Source organism: Cannabis sativa, chromosome 9, assembly GCF_029168945.1.
Source record: "Cannabis sativa cultivar Pink pepper isolate KNU-18-1 chromosome 9, ASM2916894v1, whole genome shotgun sequence".
Classification (NCBI taxonomy): domain Eukaryota; kingdom Viridiplantae; phylum Streptophyta; class Magnoliopsida; order Rosales; family Cannabaceae; genus Cannabis; species Cannabis sativa.
The window spans coordinates 1,428,759-1,443,762 of NC_083609.1; the positions used below are offsets into that span (position 1 = coordinate 1,428,759).

Sequence of the window (15,004 nt, forward strand, 5' to 3'; positions counted from 1 at the left end):
TTTTTATATTTATTTTCAAGTCTTGTGGTATTTTTGACAAGTATTGCTCAAGTTTTATTGTATCTGTGATAGTTTAATTATTTTGTGATAGTCTAAACTGTAGAAACTGTTAGTTTGAAAAAATGGTTAAAAACCGCACCACTTACACTGCGAACAACTTTATGTTTAACTATTAAAAATAAACGAGAACTATCATAAAAAATTGTATTGCTGACATTGAAACTATTTTTTTCATAAAAAATGTTAGTAAATGGAGCTAAAGTTATATTGTTTGTTGTAGCATTTATTTATTTTTGAAAAAAGATAGATAAATTAGATTTATATTAATGTTCAACATTTTTTTTAATTGAAGTTAAGGTTGAGGTATATATATAATTTAAACTTTATCGTTGCACATTAAAAAAAAAATAAGCAAATATTTTTTTTATATAAATACTTACTAATAATTATTTTTATTTTTCAAATTCTCCACAAAAATTTTTTAATTCTCAAAATTTATATCCTTATTCTCTTATCAAAATTATTCATACTAAGAAATTCACTATCATATATGGCTTTCATACACATTCCCCACCTCACCCCACCCCACCCACCGCACCCCCAATATAGCTTCAAAAATTTATAGTTCTAAGTATGGAAAAGTCAACTATTCATAGGTTTCAAATTTTTAAATTTCATGTTTATTTATATTTTATATAAGAATTTTTAGGGTGAAAATATTTATAATTAAAATAAATAATATATTAAATAATAATGTGTAAAATTATGATAGTATTTTTGAATAGTATTTTTAAAAATAAGAGTGCGAAATGAAAGAGATAATAAAATATTATATTTTTAAATAATGTGAAAAAAAAATTATACGTTTAAATAATAGCATTGTTATTGGGCATTAGTAGTGTCCAACACTTTTTATAAGTAGCGCTTTATGATTGGTTAGTAATATTTCTTAAAAGTTATTTTTTTAAAAAAGAAATGCTAAAAGACACCAGTGATGCTTGGCACCCTCATATGTATTAATATTGTTATTGATCTAACTAAGTATCGAGCCCAGTTTAATATAATAATTTTTTAGAAGTATCGCTAACCAATCACAAGATGACATTTTTAGAAATACTAGGTACCACTAATATTCAATAACAATGTTATTTTTTAAAGGGTAAATACCATTTTGGACCATCTGTTTTACAAAAGTTATCAATTGGACCCTGTGTTTTGTTAAATGACAAAATGGACCCTGTATTTTCTAAAATAGTACAAATAGGACCCTGAATTGATTTTTTTTGTCAAAATAAAGTTTAATTATAATCCGATCTAAAAGTGCTATGACAAAACTGTTTACATTTTTTGTATCTGTTCGTATTAAGCATTGTCTTCAAGTTGGTTGTATTAAAAAAAAAAGTTGTCAGAAATTAAGTTCAGGGTCCTATTTTTACTATTTTAGAAAATACAGGGTTTATTTTGTCATTTAACAAAACACAGTCCAATCTGTAACTTTTGCAAAACACAGGGTTCAAAATGGTATTTACCCTTTTTTAAATCATATGAGATCCGATACTAATAGTATCTTTTAACAATTCTCTGCTCTAATAGCAATAGTCCTACAATAAATAAATACTATACAATCATATGATATTTCTTTCACTTATCCTTTATGAAAAATGGACTTATCAATTCAATACTATGCACATTTGGGGCAGATGAAACTTTAAATTGAAGTGTCTAACTAACTATGTTTATCAACCAATAACAAAGTGACACGTACACAATCCATATTTATATCTCCTAACTACCCCCTCATTAAAACAACATCTTCATCTATATATATACACAACATTTTGATCAACATTGTATCACACAAAAAGAAAACCCAATATACTTTATCTCATATTTTTTTTCTCACCCCAAAAAAGAAAAACACTATGGTTTTGTCTAGTGAGGAAGAATCAAGCTTGGTCTACAACCACAAGCTTTCCTCAGTTGGGCCGAGCTATGCAATTGGGTCCAACGAGGCCCATAATGTAAGTGGGCTGGACTTGGCCATGAAGCTTCATTATCTCAAAGTAGTTTACTTCTTTAATGGCCAAGCTATTGAAGGGTTAACCAATATGAAGATTAAGGAGACATTGTTCTACTTTCTGGCTGAGTATTTTCACACGTGTGGCCGGTTCAGGAGATCAGAATTGGGCCGACCATTTCTCAAGTGTAACGATTGTGGGGCCCGGTTTATTGAGGCCCAATGTGATAAGACCATTGATGAGTGGCTTGAGATGGACAATAAGGCCCATATGAATAAGCTTCTTGTTTCTCAGCAAGTTATTGGGCCTGAACTCTCCTTCTCTCCACTAGTTTTTTTTCAGGTAAGTTTTTTTTTTAATAGAATTATATCATTTTTTTATTGTTCTATTCTTTTTCATTTTTTAATTTTGTTATTGAATTATTGGTTTTAAATATTTCAAAAACAAAAACATTCAATTTGTAAATATATGGAAAAGTCGTATTCCGAGTGAGGTGGCAGCACAAGATTAGTCAAGCTTTAAAGTTTTTCTTAATAAATTTAGCCGCAGACATAATATTTATTTAATTACTAAAATTCTATTATCATATTAACATTTGGTAGCTATAAGTGTAATAAGATTGCTTATATTATAAGACTAAGCATTACTATAAGGCACATAATTACCAAGAAGTAATGTTTTGCGATTGGTTATCGATATTTTAAAAAGTTATTACTTTAAATTATATGAAACATAATTCTTAATTATACTAATGAACGATAAAATTATATTGGAAAATGGTAGACATGGGTTGGAACGTGTCTTGTTCTCAAAATATATATGAGGGACCAAATAATATTGACCCTTCAAATTGTTAAAGATGGTTACATTAATGAAGGGGATTTGTTAGGCATGTTCTAATGTCATAATTTATCTAAGCTCTATTAATTAGTTAAACATTTATTATCACTAGGTTTGTTGAGAAAATTTTAATCATATTAACATTAATAATTCGTTAATCGAAATCATAACAAATTAATAAAATATAAAATAACTCGATTTATTATTTTATTATGTTATTTAACAACCCAATAAAAAATATATTTTATTTTGTTTATTTAACTAGAAAAGTAACCAAAAATTTTAATTTTAATAAATTGTCATTTCTAAAAAAGTTAATTATTTTGGATTTTTCATAGGCATATTTGTCTTTTTTTTTTTAATTTTTAATTAATAGAAAATCATGAAAATTTTTACACTTTCCTTTTTCCTTAATTTATGTTGGACACCCACTCATTTCTAATAAGGATTATTTCAAAGAAAAAATAACACAAAACTAACAAAAAAAAAAATTACAAAAATATGGTTGTATGAAATTTTGAATATTTTTACCGATTATAAGATTTATTTACATAAAATACGGTCTTTTAATGTATTTTTATATTGTACTCTTGTTATTTTATTATTATTTGTATATTATTTTGATGTTATTTGTTATTATTTTAATTTAATTTTTTGTGTGTTTTTATAAAATATCGTAAAATTATATATATAAAAAATGAACATAAAGTTAGTTGATGTAATTTTCGAATACTAAACTTTCTAATATTACCAAAGTCCATTATCCATATAGGTAACAAATTTCAGATGTGGAGGAATGTCATTGGGCCTTAGTTGGGCCCATATCCTAGGCGACGCATTTTCAGCTTCAGACTACATAAACAGATGGGCCCAAATCGTTAGTCTTGTTCTATCCAACGACCGAAAAACAACAATGACAAAAGCCCAAAACCGAAAGCACCATGAAATCACTCCCAACCCAGGCCCAATACCCACCAGAAACTTACCCGTATCCCTAAAACGGGTCGACCCGGTTGCTGATCATTGGATAGCAAAAAACGACACCAAAATGGAAACATTTTCATTCCCAATTTCTCATTCCCAAATTACCCTTCTAAAGTCACAATTTTCTACTCCAATTTTCGAGTCACTTTGTGCCATAATTTGGAAATCCATAGCCAAAATCAGAAAAGAATCAAATCCAAAAACAGTCACAATTTTCAAAAACAACCCCAAAAGAACCAAAGGGGTTTTGGCCAATAGCCAAATAATAAGCTCAGTTGAAGTTGATTTTTCAGTAGTGGAGACAGAAACAAAGATTTTGGCTTCATTACTAAGTGAAAAAACCACAATAGAAAATACCCAAATAAATGAAATTGTTGAAAATGATCAAGGGGTATCTGATTTTGTCGTTTATGGGGCAAATTTGTCGTTTTTAGATTGGCAAGAGGTTGATTTATATGGGTTGGAATTGCAAAGTTACAAGCCAAATTTTGTGTCGTTTGATGTTCAAGGTGTTGGGGAAAACGGTGTCGTTTTGTTGGCCCCGGGACCTAAATATATTGATGAGTTTGGAGGAATTGAAGAAATGTTGATGATGAGTTTGATTTTGCCACAAAATGAAGTTTGTGAGATGAAATTTGAGTTGAAGAAAAATGGTTTAGTGAGTGAATAGAAAAGTGTGCACTAAATATTTATTAGTGGTTGTGAATTCAAAAATAAAATATTTATTAGTGGTTGAAAATAATAGGGTGATTACAATGCACCTAATATGTGTATTAGTGCAACCTTTAATTATTTCTGCATTTAGAAGAATTTTTTAATTTTTTTTTAGTCGTGTACGTTATAGTTGTTTAAGATATTTTGTAAAATTTTGATAAATTCAGAATAATTTATAATATAAAATTCAATGTTTAAACTGTTTGTTTTAAAATTGTATAAAATAAAAAAGCCACGCGTGCAACAAATTCTTTGAATCTTTTTTTAGCGTGTTAATTTTTTTTTTAATTTCTTAAAATTTTGCAGAGTGTCTTAATTAATTACCACTTGTATAATCATAAAAAAATTCGAACAAAATTTTTTTCTAGATACCAAACAGATAAGATTATATTTTTGTAACATTTTCAAGAGATCCAGAATTTCCTAAGATTATTGTATGTTAAATTTTATTCTAAAAAATATTCTTATTTCTTTGTACTTTTTTTCTTTTTTTGTTTGGCATTTCCTAATTTTCAATTCTAGTTGTGTTCTTGTACACATACAAAAAGTTAATTCCAAACATAATACTATAAATAATAAAGACCTATATGACATTTGATAAAAATGTGACTTAATTTATTTTAGTGTATATTTTATGTATTTATATTATGAACTTTATTTATTTAGTGGTAGAAGTGGTGAGTGGTACTGTTGCCAACAATTGAGAAAAAGAAAAAGGAAATGTTTGTAATTACTAATCCTAAAGAATTAATGAAGAGCTTTGAGTTAATCTTTATTCAAAAAAAAAAAAAAACATTGAGTTAATAAAGAAATAATAATAAATACCATTTTGGATCCTGTGTTTTGCAAAAATTATCGCTTAGACTTTTTATTTTGTTAAATGACAAAATAAACCATGTATTTTCCAGAATAGTAAAAATAAGACAATTCCTAACATGAACAGATACAGAAAATATAAACAGTTTTGTCATAATACCTTTAAATTAGATTATTATTAAATTTTATTTTGACAAAAAATTAGTTCATGGTCCTATTTGTACCATTTTAAAAAATACAGGATCCATTTTGTTATTGAGAAACAGATATTTTTATTTTTCTTTAAACTTTTACTATTTTCTAAATTGAACATAGTGTTATTTTATTAAAAAGACTAGAAGGCACCAATAAATTGTTTAATATTTTTTAACGTGCTATACTTATATCACTATTAGTATATTTAAATATTAAGCCTCATATAATTTAATAAAATAACTTTTATAAAATATCATTAATCAATCACAAGACGTGACATTTAAATGGTATTAAACACTAATAATATTTTATAGCAATGCTATTATTTTATGTTTGATAATAGACTTTGGCATGTGAATTGTGTTGAACATTTTCAAGAAGAGACAAAGCAAAATTAAAGTGTCCATATATTCCAACCCACCCTATAGTGATCTCAACATTATTTAATACCAAAAAGTCTATCATATGATGTAAATGTAAATTGGCCAAGAAGTTTGGTCAAATAATGATCAACTTTGTTTTCTAGTATACTTTTCTTTTTTGATTTAACTTCAAAGGTCATTCAAAACACACAAATTAGGGAACAAAACAATCTAAAACAAATCAAAAGAACTTACTATTCAACTTTTTGTTTTATTTTTTAAGAATAATAGGAACAACCTTTTCTTATAGAAGTTACATTAGAAGTTTTGCAATAGGCAAGACTTAAAATATTTTTTTTCAAAAAAAAAAAAAAAATTAAGAAAGTACTAGCTCACCCACATTTTAACTCAATCTAATTACTTAACTAAATGTAACTACACTTTATATGTGAGTTAAATAATTATTATTATTATTATTATTATTATTATTATTATTATTTCATGATTTACTCTCTCCAATTAATATATTTTCTCTATCTTTAAAAAAAGGTGTTAATGTATAATATAATGTATAAAAATTTAAGGTAAATTATTTATGTATTTTAAGAATAATGATATGTCCACTTATAAAATTTACACACAAAGACAAAGATATATATTATGAGGTCCTTCCCTCCTCCTGTCAATTTTTTTTTCCAATTTTTTAAGTTATATTTTTGTAATGTTTCCTGACAAATTTATTTAAAGGATAAATATATAAAGTATTATTTTTATGGTGTAACATAAAAACAATCAAAAAATTATATAAAAATAATTAAAAAAATAACATCCAAACAATAATAAAAAAAATAGAATACAAATAATAAAAAAATTAGTAAAATAAACAATAATACAACATAAAAATACATAAAAACATATTTTTTTTTAAATAAAATCATAAAAATATTTAAAATTCTTTTCAACCGTATTTTTATAATTTTTTTTTATTAGTTTTGTGTATTTGAGAAATGATCTTTTTATTTATTTAATGCCCCCTTTGAATTTTTATTTTCCTAAATATTTTTTGACAAATCACATTTATCTAAACTAAAACTTTGTTATATCATTACTCATATTAGGATGTCAAAGGTCAAACTTAAACATATTTATTTTTGTATATTGAACTTTTATTTCTTGGAAAAACAAGGTTGAAAAAAAATACATTTTTATGCAATAATATATACATGCTAATTAAGACTACTTACTATATACTAATATTTCATATCTTCTATAGTTCATTAGGTAAGTCATCATTATTCCGTCGTCGCATCCGAGCTCCCCATGACATGTTGTTACCCCTACCATCCTTACTCGCGCTTCTTCTTTTAAGCTCAGATAGCTGACTTTGCCATCGGTTTTTCCATTCGCTTTTCTCTTCCATTCCCTAAAACCAAACAAAACCCCAAAAATGAATTTTCAAAAAAAAAAAAAAACATGGAAAAGTGAGTGTAGTACAAATTATTCAAACCCTCCATACAAAATAGACTAGTTACAAAAATAGTAGGCCTTTGAGTCAAATAGGGAAGGTATCAAAATTTTCTTTTGTCAAAAGAAAAACAAAATTCTTATCCACACATAAATAAGAGATTACATGATGATAAGATAGGATCATAGGATGTCTCTTATCTTAAGTTCTAGAACTTTGACATAAATATTTAATAATTTCAATCAATCAAGAATTGTCACATGACAACTTTTTAAAGCATAATGTAATAAATCTCGAGAGCAAACACGTTCCTAATCTGAGCCATGTGGCATTATCGAGTTGGTGAAGAAGACTGCAAAATTATTAAGCGGTAATTTTGCAGTCCTCTCGACCAACGAATCTCACATGGCTCGGAATTCTGTTCCTAAATTTAGATTTAAAAACTTTTTGAAAACTTGTAATGATCAAAAATCAATCTAACTATGAATCCAAACAATTGTGGACCAGACCGACAAGATAAACAAAGGGGGGACAAAATGCGACCCCACTGTATGAACTATGAAGCCTTCAACAGTAAAAAAGTACTAATTAGATATTTGTAAAGAACAGTAAAATAAAAATAAGATATTTCACTTCTAAATTAGTACAATAATAATTCAATTCCAAATGTACTTTCTTCTAAATAAGTCATTGAAATTGGAAACAAGAAAGATATTTTATTTATTTGATGAAAAAAGAAAGATATTTTATTTTTAATGTAATTTAAAGAATCACAGAACAGAGTTCTTCATAAATATAAAATTACAATCTATTTTCAAAACCAACTTTTTATCAAATTTGGCAAAACTCAGTACGAATATTTTTATATTATATACTCAAGTAGAAAAATTCTCCACAAGTTTTCTTTTTCTTTTTTAATTTCAAAAAGTAACCTAAGCACCCATAGTATTCTTTTTTCTTTTTTGTTTTCCTCAATAAATTCCTATTTACTTTCTCAGCAAACAAACAGAAAGTTGTGCCTAATTAACTATAAATATTAAAACAAAAAAGGAAAGCTTAATTTTAAGAAATTTGCCAAATTAATACATTAAATTAGTAAAAGAAAAACCACACTAAATTTACACAATGAAACCATTATCTTCACACAGTGTAAATTATAATCGCAAAACTACTATTAATTTTTTATCGCTTTTGCCACCAAACATGATTATTTTGCTACAAAAAATTTAAAGTTGTAAAAATAATGTTTATGAAAATTTTTATTAGTAAAATAATAATCATAAAACAACCATAAATTTACTTACACTCATGAGTGTAAAGTTTAAGGTGGTTATTTTACAAATTTTACAGTTACAAATCGCTAATTTTCATAAATTTCCCCCCCAAAAAATTAAAATGGTGATCAAAATTATTAAACATAAATTGCTTAAATTTCCATTATCCAACCTAACTTCATATTTTCAAAATTAAATAAAGGGTAAATACCATTTTGGACCCTGTATTTTGCAAAAATTACAGATTGGACCCTGTATTTTGTTAAATGACAAAATGGACCCTGTATTTTCTAAAACAGTAAAAATAAGACCTGAGCTTAATTTTTGACAACTTTTTTTTTAATACAACCAACTTGAAGACAATGCCTAATACGAACAGATACAAAAAATGTGAACAATTTTGTCATAGCACTTTTAGATCGAATTATAATTAAACTTTATTTTGACAAAAAATCAATTCAGGTTCCTATTTGTACTATTTTAGAAAATACAGGATCCATTTTATCATTTAACAAAACACAGGGTCCAATTGGTAACTTTTGTAAAACAGAGGTCCAAAATAGTATTTACCCTTAAATAAATAAATAAATAAAATGGTGATTAAAATTATTAAACACAAATTGCTAAAATTACCAATATCAAAACTAAATTCATATTTTCAAAATTAAAAAAAAAAAAAACGCTGATCAAAATTATTAAACACAAATTGCTAAAATTTCCATTATCCAAACTAAAATTCATATTTTCACAATATCCAAAAAAAAAAAAAAATTAAAATGCTGATCAAAATTATTAAACACAAATTTCTAAAATTTCCATTATCCAACCTAAATTCATATTTTCAAAATTAAAAAAATAAAATAAAATGCTAAAATTACATCCAAACTAAATTCATATTTTCAAAATTAAAAAAAATAAAAATAAAAAATGATAATCAAAATTATGAAACCCAAATTATTGCTAAAATCACCAATATCCAAACTAAATTCATATTTTCTAGCCAAAAAAATTCAAAAAATTGAAAAAGATTAATTAATTACCTGGTGATTGTGGAATCGTGTTCTAGCAGAGAAAGCAAGATGAACACCCCTAGCCATATCACGATCATAAACAGCTCTTCTACAAGGATCACACAAAGTCTCGTACGCCTCCTGTACCCGAATAAACCTCTTCGTATACTCCTCCACCCGACCCGGCGGCGAAACGTCCGGATGGTACTTTCTCGCCAATTGCTTATACGCTTGTTTGATTTCCACCACCGATACACTTTCCGGAATCCCTAGAAGCTCGTAGAAGCTTCTCGAATTCGTATCCGCCGCCACGCAAGCATCGTCCACCGCCGCTTCCGATCTCACCGATCCGATTCGAGTTCGGGTCGGGTTAACGGGTTTGGGCATTCGAACCGAGAAGAATTTGACGGCGGTGTTAGTGGTGGTGGTGGTTGTTGTGGTGGTGGTGGGGATGAAGAAGCGTGAATCGCTTGCTGATGAGATTGTTAAGCCATGGCAACGCATTCTCTCTTTCTCTCTCTACTTTCTCTCTCTAGTTTTGGTTTTCTTACTCTTCTCTTCTTTCTTTCTTTCACTCACTCAAAATTTATATATGGGAAATTTTTATTTTATTTTATTTTTTAAAAAAGAAAAGCAATTAATAATAATAATAATAATAATAATAATAATATGAGAAGGGAAATATTTTTGAGGAAAAGAATAATAATAATATATGAAAAAAAAAAAAAAAGAGTGGTGGAGTGAATTGGAGACTATGAATTTGAGATGGATATGTTGCCATATATTTATAGATAGTGATAGTGACTATTTTTCTATATATTATATATATTTTTTAATGTAGGGGTATTTTGGTACTTTTCATTGTTGATCTTATAAATTTGGGAAAGTTTTATTTGTAATCTGAAAATTTATAAATACATTATATTTTAATAATTTTAATTTTACATAAAATATATAAAAATAATTTTAAAAAAATTATAAAAATGTGGTATGTATGGAGTTTTTAACAGTTTTACAGTTTTTGAGATTTTATTTACATAAAATATGATCTTTTGGTATATTTTTATGTTGATTTTTTGTTATTTGTATATTATTTTTTATATTGAATGGAAAAATATATAAAATTTATAAAAATTGAGGGTTTATGTAATTACTCTTAAAATATTCTTCCAAATCATATTTTTACAAAATATACCAATTAAACAAAAAATAAAAAAATAAAAATAAATTATATTTCAAATATTAAAATAATACTTAATATTGTGCTTTTATTACATAGAATCTTAGTGTTTGAGAAATTAGAGAATCTCAAGAAAAATGTTGGAGAATACTAATGGTGTCCAATATTAATATGAGAAGTTATAATGCTATATTATAATTAAATATTGAGTATTACTCATTTTAATTTCACATTATTATTAATGATTATGATTACAAGTAGTACATATATGGTAATATAAATTTTGCTTCGTAGCAAATATTTTGCAAAATTTGACAAAATATTCGTATGTGTTAAATTTGTATCATATTTTTTGTTGCACCACTAAAACGTATTTTTTTTAAGTGGTTATATTTTAATTTTGAATATCTATTAGAGATGCTCTTACTTAGAGGAGTTAAATTACTATTAATGCAATTGAGACCATCTTCATGCGATATCTAAAATTTAGCACAAAAAATGAGTTTGCGCTATATTTAGCCTATTATTTATAATTGTAAGATAAAAAAGTTAAAAATAATTAATTATATTGAATCATTAGTATTTTATTGAGAATATACAAAAAAAAAAAAAATATCATTATTTAAATAATGGTAATATGGTAAATAAAGTGTTAAATTTAGTAAAAATCAATAAATCATAATAATTAGTGAGCACTAATTTTTCTTAAGTGTGCTAAAATATAACAATACACCATATTTTCAGTACTCCATTGTTATCGAGTCTTAATTCAATTCAATAATTATTCTAAAAATTTGTTAACTATCTCTTAATGATATTGGATACCACTATACTTCATAGCAATGCTTAGAACATAATGAAACACTTAAATAATATTAATAACTGTTAGAGAAATACTAAAGGGCACTTATGGTGCTTAGCATTCTTGTGAGTTGTAATATCGTTATTGGTTCAACTCAATATCGAGTCACACTTATTTTACTTTAATAAATATTATAAAAAATTGCTAATCAATTATAGAGCAATACTTCATCGTGATGTTAGGCATTATGAGTGCCACATAGTCAGGGTAGGTGAAACATATAGCAAATTTGGGTCATTGCACAAGTACCCCTAAATTAAAAGGTCTCCTTTTTATCATCCATTTATATATATAATATAACATAATAAATATTTTTTATATAATGTATAGTGTACATAATAAATATTTGTAAGAGCAAATATAAACTTAGCAGTTAGCACTTATAAAAAAATAATAAAATTTTATGGTCCCAATACACATAATAATTTTTTTTTTTTTTAATAAAATGCATAATTTTAATTTTTCGTCCAAAGCCCCAAACTATTTAGATCTTCATGCACGTAACAATGCTTTAAGTCGAAATAAACTGAGTTATATTTGGATTTGTTTCGTTAGTCGAAATAGGGTTTTTATAGGAACTGTATTTATTAAGAATTTTTTTTGTTGATTCAAAAAAATAGAAAAAAACTTGTATAAGTATTTAAGGTAGCAAAGGTGATGTCATGTGTTAAGATTTGTAATTGATTTATGGCTTTTTTGGACTTCTAAATCTAATCAACTAATCTCATCTACCTTAATTAATAGAATCACAAAAGTAAATCATTAAATATTAATTTAATTAATTAATTAGATATTGGAGGGGTGTGAATGTGATTATTCAAAAGTTAGATAACTTAACAACCACATTAATTAAAAACATTATTAATTAATATTACCATTAATCTAATAATCAGTCCCCACACTAAAAAATATATTAATTACCATAAATCAAAGTCGGCTTACTTATATATACTTTTTTATATAGGTTCTTTATTTTGTTACACCTACTATTACTTGAAAATTTTAGCTATATATATAACTTTAATTTAATTTAGTTGACTTTTATTCTAAATCTAATAAATAAACTACAATAAAATAATTCAATAGTTGATATCATATTCGATATTGTGTTTTGTAAAAGTTATTAATTTAATTATTTGTTTTGTACAATGATAAATTAAATTCTGTATTTTTTAAAATGATACAAAATAGTACTCGAATTTAATTTTTGATAATATATTTTTTTAATATAACTAACTTGAAGATGATTTCTAGCACGAACATATGTAGAGAATGTACCATTTGACAAAAAATTAATTTAAGATACTATTTTAAAAAAATATAAAATTTAATTTGTTATTTAATAAAACAGATAGTACAATCGATAAATATATATATATATATAAAAATAATAATATGGTATGAGAAATGTTAATGTTCATAATATGTTACTTGTATATCTTGATGTAGAAGGAGATAAAAAAATATTACCACCAAAAGAACAACTAATAAAATTATATATATAAATATTTTAAAAGAAATATATATTACTATATAATTAATATAAGAAAATTTTACAATGTATCCTTTTAAAACTGATGCACTGATTCATCTTTATTTGTTTCGGTATTCGAAATAAATTTATACTCAATTTTTTTTTCATAGTCATGTACGTTATAGTTATTTAAGATATCTTGTAAAATTTTAAGAAATTTGAAAAAATTTATCACGCCGAAAAATAAGATTCAAATAGTGTGTTACATGTATGACTATTTTATTTTATACGCGTGTGAAATAGATTGTTTGAGCGTTGCTTTTTATACTATAAATTATTCTGAATTTATCAAATTTTATAGAATATATTAAATAACTATAACGTACAAGTAGATGGTGCATTGTAGAAACACCTTATAATATATAATAATAGAAATATTTACTATGAAAGTATTTAAATTATATTGTTGTTAAGTATTCAAGTGTATTTTTTATCACTACAAAACTATTTTAGATTAACTTTTCCTGTTGAAGCATATACTCGGGGATGGGTGCAGGGCAGACGATTTCAAAGCGGACTCCTTATTCATTAGATAGAGAAAATCACCAAGATTTTGTGATCCGATATATGTTATCATGTTAAGCAGATGTCTATCGTCCGTCATTATTAACAACTAAACTAAAAAGAAATGTCGTTATTAATTGATTGCGAATGGTCTCATTCAATTGCCGCTAAGCAATTTGTCTCAAAAACCACCATTATCCAACCTTTATCGTTCATCTAAGAACTCCTAAATCCCCATAAACATTTAGGAAGTAATAGTATTAGTGTGATCATATAATCTTCTAACAAGGGTAATAAATATCACAAGCTATCATTTTTTTCTTCATTTTTCAGGGGCGACTGTCCTGCTTCGCTTTTATGTCGATCGGTCTCTGATCACAAACTATCATTTTCCAACTTTGTGGTATGACTTATTTGTCCAAAATACAATGAAAGGAATATTTACATCTAATTTGCGTACTACCGAAAGCAATTAAAATCTTATATTTGTCAAAAAGAAGTAAAAATAATAATAAAAACTATCTTTACTATTCTCTATAATATTTCTAGAATGAGTCTATATCAAACCACATAGTTTAATGCAAAACAACTAATTAGAAACTGTCACGTGTTATTTCTTTTATTAGTATATTTAAATTAATTTTTTTATAAAAAAATAAAAGAAATAATGATTTGGACCAATCAAAGACTGTTACGTAATCATTTACTTACACACTATGAGGTAGCTACAAAATTTCAAAAATTTAATTTAAATATTAATACCATCAAAAATTAAACTTAAATATTTATCTACAATCAGAAGTTAAACATATGTATTTATGTCGTAAAACATATTACTCTTTATGTGTAATGTTTCTAGAATGCAATCTCAATCAAACATAGTTTAATGCAAATCAACTAATTCCCATGAAAATTAGCAATTTTGGTATATTAATAATATGTCACCTTCAAACTTTTTTGACATTATTCTTAATTTCTTATGTTTATGTTTTTATTTTATTTTATATTATTTTGTGATGAAATATAGTTTAGTACTATTCTTAACTTGATTACCTATTGACTCTCATGATTTTTTTTTCTTAATTTTTCTCATAATTTAATCCTTTTGGTCTTGTGTAATAGACTAATATATTCTTATAATTTTCTTTTTAATTGACTTTTATGGATGTTTTATCTAGAATAAAATTGAAGAAAAAAATTGGCAATAAATAAAACCAGATTTTTTTAATTTTTGGCGGAAAGTAAC

General features: G+C 25.5%; 2 protein-coding genes across 2 annotated transcripts; one reads left to right on the forward strand and one right to left on the reverse strand.

The window, feature by feature from the left end:
- Window positions 1-1,841: 1,841 nt before the first annotated feature.
- Window positions 1,842-4,564, forward strand: LOC115722415 (protein ECERIFERUM 26-like). Its single transcript, XM_030651617.2, has 2 exons — window positions 1,842-2,360; window positions 3,631-4,564. The coding sequence occupies exons 1-2, from the start codon at window positions 1,923-1,925 to the stop codon at window positions 4,510-4,512; spliced, it is 1,320 nt and encodes a 439-aa protein (XP_030507477.2). The 5' UTR covers window positions 1,842-1,922; the 3' UTR covers window positions 4,513-4,564.
- Window positions 4,565-7,073: 2,509 nt separating this feature from the next.
- On the reverse strand, window positions 7,074-10,433 carry LOC115722454 (chaperone protein dnaJ 20, chloroplastic). Its single transcript, XM_030651670.2, has 2 exons — window positions 9,709-10,433; window positions 7,074-7,352 (listed from the first exon to the last, which is right to left on the reverse strand). Exons 1-2 carry the CDS (start codon window positions 10,180-10,182, stop codon window positions 7,197-7,199), a joined length of 630 nt encoding a protein of 209 aa, XP_030507530.2. The 5' UTR covers window positions 10,183-10,433; the 3' UTR covers window positions 7,074-7,196.
- Window positions 10,434-15,004: the final 4,571 nt, after the last annotated feature.